Source organism: Helianthus annuus, chromosome 4 (assembly GCF_002127325.2).
Source record: "Helianthus annuus cultivar XRQ/B chromosome 4, HanXRQr2.0-SUNRISE, whole genome shotgun sequence".
Taxonomy (NCBI): domain Eukaryota; kingdom Viridiplantae; phylum Streptophyta; class Magnoliopsida; order Asterales; family Asteraceae; genus Helianthus; species Helianthus annuus.
Genome location: NC_035436.2, coordinates 206323232 through 206330935, shown reverse-complemented (window position 1 = coordinate 206330935; position 7704 = coordinate 206323232). Strand labels below are relative to the sequence as shown.

At 36.5% G+C, this 7704-nt stretch overlaps 1 protein-coding gene across 1 annotated transcript; it reads left to right on the top strand.

The window, feature by feature from the left end:
- Window positions 1-251: 251 nt before the first annotated feature.
- On the top strand, window positions 252-3361 carry LOC110934245 (ammonium transporter 2 member 5). Its single transcript, XM_022177425.2, has 3 exons — window positions 252-909; window positions 1367-1652; window positions 2641-3361. The coding sequence occupies exons 1-3, from the start codon at window positions 292-294 to the stop codon at window positions 3189-3191; spliced, it is 1455 nt and encodes a 484-aa protein (XP_022033117.1). The 5' UTR covers window positions 252-291; the 3' UTR covers window positions 3192-3361.
- The last annotated feature ends 4343 nt before the right edge of the window (window positions 3362-7704 follow it).

The window sequence follows — 7704 nt, the reverse complement described above, 5'->3', positions numbered from 1 at the left end:
TTAGTCTTTTTACCCATTTGGGTCAGAATAAAACATATACTAAGAACAAACCCATGATAAGAACATCTTTGTGTGTGTTATAGGAATCATGAGTTCATGAAATAAACTCTTTGAAAATAACATACATTTTCAATAAATGACAGAAAAAACGGTATCTCACATAGAAATTAACAACTTATCGTGAGAATCAACCATAGAACCCTTTCAAAAAATGCATTATATATCATCCATTTTCTCATGAAAATTAAGAAACCATTCAATCAAGACTTTGCTTAAACACACAAAGTAGACATGAGTTCACCACCACCACCAGCCACACTAGTCCCGTTGCCCTCAAACTTGGTGCCGACCGATTGGAGTCCTGAATGGATGAACAAGGCCGACAACGCGTGGCAGCTCACAGCGGCTACACTTGTCGGCCTTCAGAGTGTCCCTGGGCTTATAATCTTGTATGGTGGAGCCGTTAAGAAAAAATGGGCTGTTAACTCGGCTTTTATGGCGCTCTATGCTTTTGCTATGGTTCTTGTTTGTTGGGTGTTATGGGGTTATAGGCTCTCTTTTGGGGATAAACTCATCCCGATATGGGGTCGAATCAATGCTGCAGTTATGCAAAAGTATCTTCTTGAAAGAGCGTTTCTTGGTATGTTTCCAAACGCGACGATGGTGTTTTTTCAGTTTGTTTTCGCCGCCATTACTCTGATTCTGATTGCGGGGGCAGTTTTGGGACGGATGAACTTCTATGCGTGGATGTTGTTTGTTCCGCTTTGGCTTACGTTTTCCTACACCTTTGGCGCGTTTACAATCTGGTCTACTAATGGTTGGTTAGCTTTGATGGGAATAATCGACTACTCGGGTGGATATGTCATCCATCTCTCGTCCGGAGTTGCTGGCTTCACCGCTGCTTTTTGGGTACGCAAATAACAATGACCAAAACTGACACTATCCCTTGCCAATCCGCCGTTGGCTTGTTTCGAGCTTTATTTCTAAAGCTCAATCTCTTCTCGTTTATTATTTATTAACTAATTTATAATTATATACATATATAAGATAATTTTATCATAATCTTATTTATAATAAATAAATATATTTACTTACTTTTATCACAATCATATATGAAATAATCACTATATATGGACAAATAATTAATAGATGAATTAAATAATTATATAAAATACGCCTACTCGCGATTATAAGTGAAGGTATGACTCGTTTATTTAACAAGCTTATTGTTAGGCTTGAGCTCGTTTAAGTTCAGCCAGATTCGAGCTTTTAAGGAACTGGTGTCGAGTAGCTCACGAGCGGTTTGACTTCTTTTAACCCACATTTTTGTATTTCAATTAATTGACCTTGTGCTTGGCTTAATTAGGTTGGTCCAAGATTAACCAAAGATAGAGAACGATTTCCACCAAATAACATCATTCTTATGTTAGCTGGGGCTGGCCTGTTATGGATGGGTTGGACCGGGTTCAACGGCGGTGACCCTTACTCTGCGAGCGTTGATGCTTCCTTAGCCGTCTTGAACACCCATGTCTGCGCCGCAACAAGCCTATTGACATGGCTCATCCTTGATGTTGTGTTCTTTAAGAAAGCTTCCGTAATTGGTGCCGTTCAAGGCATGATCACCGGTCTAGTTTGCATCACCCCGGCTGCAGGTACTTCTACCTCCTGTAATCCTTGTTCAAACTTTAACCATTCTAGTAATCTAGCATACAAGGTGCGGGTTCAACCGTCTTTATTTTTATAAATAACTAGTAAATTCTCCCGCACATTGCTGCGTTGTCTATGTCAAAACATAGAAACTGTAAATAAAAATAAGCATGAAACATATTAAATTTGATCCGACTCATTTCCTAGAAAAAAATTACGTCGAAACATAAATCAATTTGAATTTATACCGACACGTAAAACTCGATTACAAAATCTTCAGAAAATTAAGAGGTTGTAAATATTAATACATAAATTTAAGGGTAAAAGTATACAAAAATACATAAAGACAAAAAAAAAAGTTAAAACACTATTCATAAAAGTTGATAATTGTATTATATATAATATATAATATAATATAATATAATATAATATAATATAATATAATATAATATAATATAATATAATATAATATAATATAATATAATATAATATAATATAATATAATATAATATAATATAATATAATATAATATAATATAATATAATATAATATAATATAATATAATATAATATAATATAATATAATATAATATAATATAATATAATATAATATAATATAATATAATATAATATAATATAATATAATATAATATAATATAATATAATATAATATAATATAATATAATATAATGTATATTATAGTTTTTAGATCGACGATCAATATTTTTAACTTACATGGGAAATATCAATATATACATGTATTTTAAAAACAACATGAAAATAAAATACCGACTATGGAGTTCGATTAGCTTTATTGGTTGTAATGATAAGTTATCATTACTTATGTGCTCTTACCCGGTCTGAAAATTCAGACGTTAAGTTAAGAGACGTTAAGTTAAGAGACATCCGAACACAGAAAAACAAACTAATGGGTTTGATAACGCTCTCAATATTTGTTACTTTAGTTTAGTTTAATTTGTGTAAAACTTTTCAGGGGTGGTGCAAGGATACTCGGCAATACTTATGGGACTTTTGTCGGGATCGATACCTTGGTTCACCATGATGGTGGTGCACAAGAGATCCAAGCTTCTCCAACAAGTTGATGACACAATGGCGGTCCTACACACGCACGCAATAGCCGGTTCACTAGGCGGCATCCTCACGGGCCTATTTTCTGAGCCACATTTGTGTTACTTGTTCTACGGATACCCGGCCAAATACATGGGTTTGTTTGCCGGTTTGCATCATGGTCACAAACAAAGTATCCGATACGGAGTTAGACAAATGGGTATTCAACTACTTGGTATTTTGTTTGTGGTCGTTCTTAATGTTGTGATGACAAGCTTAGTGTGTTTGTTTATCCAACTATTCGTGCCATTGAGGATGTCGGACGAGGATATGGAGATTGGGGACGAGGCGGCTCATGGGGAGGAGGCGTATGCGATCTGGGGTCAAGGTGAACGACTCGAGAATTCGCGATACTCGAACTATAATGACATTGAGGTCCCAAGCAAGGCTGGTGGTGGTTCGGTTGAGTTGACATGAAAAAACCTTAGTTGTGACTAAGTGTGTTTAGGTTTGAACGACTCATGGAGTCGAAATTTTATGTTGAATAAAGAATGTAATGTTGTTACTCCTTTCAAGGAATAATAATCCGTGTACTCACAAAACAACCTCATTTTTAAATAAAAATTTTGTTATTTCACTTGCGCTAATTTAAGAGGTGTTTGGGATTGAGTTTGAAAATAATTTATTAACTTATTGGTTTTTTCAAAGAGCCAAAATGTTAAAAAAGTGTTTTTTTTTTATGTAACTTTCATTAACAAAAAACGCCGACTCAAGCCGGGCCGACAAAACAACAAACAAACTACAGACTAGATTACATATTTACAAACGAACACCATTCACCCCATTCTATGTCTTTATACTTAGATCTTTTCGAAAACCATAAATAACCCAAAGCCTTAGCTTCACTGACGATATTATCAATCTTAATCGGGGAATCCAAGAACCTGGCCTTGTTTCTAGCACGCCACAAACACCAACATATAATCATAACAATCCCTTGAACCGCGACTCTCTTCTTCTCTGAAACCCTTAGATCTTTGTATATTGTGAACAGGTCTTTAACCGAGAAGGCGAATATACCGGGAATTTTGCACCACGAGCTAACAATATTCCAAATAATCGCAGCCGACTGACAGGCGATGAAGATATGCTCAGCTGTTTCTTCGCTCGAGTTGCAGAACTTACATAAAGTTGGGTTGATGATGACATTCCTTTTTTTCAAAGCCTTCGCAGTTGGTATTCTGTCCATAGCCGACCTCGAGACATGAATGTTACACTTTGCAGGAACCCAGTTACACCAGTCTAAAACAAACTCCGGTTCTTGATCTCCGACTGACACTAACATATGCTTAACTGATCTGACCGAGAAACCTCCGTCGGTATCCGCAGACCAAAACCACTGATCCGGAGCTGCTGAGATCAGAATATCATTTAGTAACCCACTGACCTGGCTGAGCTGATTCAGAAGCTCCACAGAGCTAATAGGAGAACGCCAGTTTCATATAACCATCTGATCGTCACCAAGCCTCTTAATCCTCTCAGCCACTTTACATTTTTTGTTCAATTCCAAGCTGAAAAGGCCTGGGAAAATTAGCTTAAGTGGTTCATCTAGGAGCCAAGGATCTAACCAAAAAGCCACCTCTTCGCCGTTGCCCACTTTCCCTTTGATGAAATTCCTGAGCAGACTCTCGCCAACTTTATAATTTATAACGACTTCAGCGATGTTATTCCACACACCGGTTAGAGACTTCTTGAAGGGAACACATTCCCAACCCACCCTCGAGTAGTGGAGAGCATCAATAACTCTCTTCCACAAGCTGGACTTCTCCGACTTATACCACCACCCCCACTTAAACAAAAGAGAAACATTTATATCTTGCAATTTGTCAATCCAAAGCCTCTTTTCTTCTTTTGACGAGCTACTTTCTCCCAAGCGACCCAGTGCATTTTCTTTTCTTCCAAAGAACCATCCCAAAGAAACTTCTTGATCATGGATTCCAATTCTTCAATAACTTTCTTAGGGGCTTTATAAATCGAAAAATAATAAGTAGGAAGACTTTCCATCACCGATTTAATAAGCACCACCCTACCCCCAATAGACAAAAGGTGCGACTTCCATTTAGCAAGCCTATCCCTAAAGATATCAACCACCGGCTGCCAATTAGCGATCCGGTACATATTGGCACCAACTTTAAGGCCAAAGTACTTGAACGGAGGGTAATCCGGTCTACAACCCACCTCAAAAGCCATACCCCCTAACTCCTCCATCCCCACTCCAATGCCGAATAAGTTAGATTTATCAAGATTGATTTTAAGACCCGACACGGTGTAGAAACACCGAAGAATTCTCACAACATTAATGACTTCACTTTTGGACCATTCCCCAACCACAATGGCGTCATCCGCGTATAAAAGGTGAGTAATAGTCGGCCCACCGTTAGGAGTTACAATCCCTCTAATAACATCCCCGTTCTTCGCATTGTCGAGCATACACGAGAGGGCCTCCATTACGACTGAAAATAGGAACGGGGATAAAGGATCCCCTTGTGTAACGCCCCAAAATTCAAATTATTAGGTTTCCAGTAAGTTACCGCGTTTAAAATAAGGAAAATGTAATAACTAGGTTAATAAACCTAGTTAAATACCTAGCAAATTTCATAAAGGTTTATCTTAATGTTTAAATGCTTTAAATGATTTGTTAAGTTGTAAATAATTGAAGAAAGTTTAAAAAGCTAGTAAATATGCAAGAATGACAACATAAGCAACTTTGAGGGGTTGAATATGTAAAATATGATATTAAGAATGATAAAAATTAAAAACCCAGTATTTTTGTGGGTGCATGGCTCGCGAACCAGAGGGCAGGAAGGAGGAACCCTACTCCTTCAACCCTTCACAAGAAATTCAAGAATTGATGATGAAATCAGGCATGAAATCGAATGCATGAACCAAAGATGATGATCCCTTAAGTAGTTCTAACATCAAGTAAGTTAAATTTCTTGATTTGGTGATGTTTGATTTTGTGGGTTTAGTATAATTCGTGTATGTAATGCAAAAATTGGTATGAATAATGGTTACTATGGTTGTCAAAACATCAAGAGATGTTAATCTTTTTAATATAAGCATGGATTAGGCAAAACCCACTTGCATGTCAAGGAATGGCTAGAAATTGTGAAGTTCTACATGTTAATTTGGTTGTTGATTAGTGAACTTGTTATGAATAATTGATGTTACAACCATATGTTCATAGTTAGGATGAAATATTGTTATGAACTTGAATGATTGTTAATAAGTTATGTGAAGGATTAGTAGGAATCACGCTTTAAAAGCTTGTACATAATGTTTTACGAATACGAAACACGCCAAGTGTTCGATGAAATGCCTAAGAGAACAAATTTGTGAAATTGTATGAAAGTTGTGGATAAGTATGTATAGAAAGTGTTTATGGTACAGTCGTTAGCAAAATAATATGTGAAGTATGAACTAGGTGGAGTCCATACGAAAATTCGGATTGAATGAATGGTTTGGTAAAATCATGCATTAGGGACTTGTACCTTGTGCTTAAATGGTGTGATGCTCACCATGGATTTGATGCGCTTGATTTATGGTAATTAAAAGTGAATGTGTACAAATGTAAAACGAATAGCTTATTGATAAGTAATAACGTCGGAGTTATGCTATGTACGTATCTATGATAATAAATTTGACTAAGTAAATATTGAACAATGTGATCGTCAGTTCATGTTTTATGCGTGATAAAGTTTGACTATTAAAAGTCTATGTAGCTAAGAGTTGGAAATGGATGCGATATGAATGATCATGCATGCTAACTATGAAATGGGTATAATGACTTGAAAGGATAAGAACCCCAAATCGACATGGACTCAAGTATGGAAGGCTAACGGATCAAGAGGAAATGAGGAAGCTATGCACAAACTTGGACGCACAAGGTAAGTGATTTCCGTAATCACTTCTTATTTTATTTAAGTAAAGTAGCGTTAGTTAATTAAGCATGATGTTGTTTGAAGTTTCATATGGTTTTGGTTGTATGAAATCGGTAATTTTAGCTTAGTAGACCGAATGGGACAATATAAAGTTGTAATGATATGACGATTAATGTCTAAGTAATGGCTACGGTATGTAACCGGGTAATGGGTTAAATTGCACATAAGTGCACCAACCGAGAATGGGGACTTAGGTTAATGGGTTAAAGTGAAGGTATGCTTTAGCATGGAACGTTTGTACAAGTAATGACGATAGTATTACATGTGCCCGGTTAGTATAAGGTGTTATAACATGACCATTATGTGAGCCTTAAGTGTAAACATATGAGTTGCTTGATAAAGTCATGAATGGGTCGAATAATTCATAGATGAATAATAAGCCGAAGACGTATAAGTTAAGAATTTCCTTAACCCAGATGTTGGATTTCAAGTTCACATGATAGAATATTAAATTACAATCATGTAGGAAGAAACGTGACGCAAAATGGATGAAAAATGAGAGAGTTATGTCCGTTTCGGTAAGAATTAAGGGCTGGGAAAAGTGCAGAGCTGACACGGCCGGGTGGTGAGCTGACACGGCCGGGTGAAGGTTCTGTGAAAAATATTACTTATGCGATTTATGCATCGTAGGCTTCGGTATATTATCCGTGGACTACGATGGGCCTCCCAAACATGATTTCGAGTGTTTCCTTGACGATTATAAGTTGTAAACCCAAGTCTAAGCCTCATGTAATTTATATAAGAGTATGATAGATGTATGTAATGAAGTTGGACATGTATTACATGTAAATGGTATACAAGAATGCGTACGGAACACGTAGGTATGAATACATGATTGTAGGTATGATTGAATGTATATAGGTATGTAGATGTGTATGATTGTAAGTATGTATGTGTGCAAGTATGTGCGAATGAGGTTTTCAGTATGTGTATCGATGAATACTAATAATGTGCTTGAGATTTGAAGGTTATGCAGGAACGAGAACGTA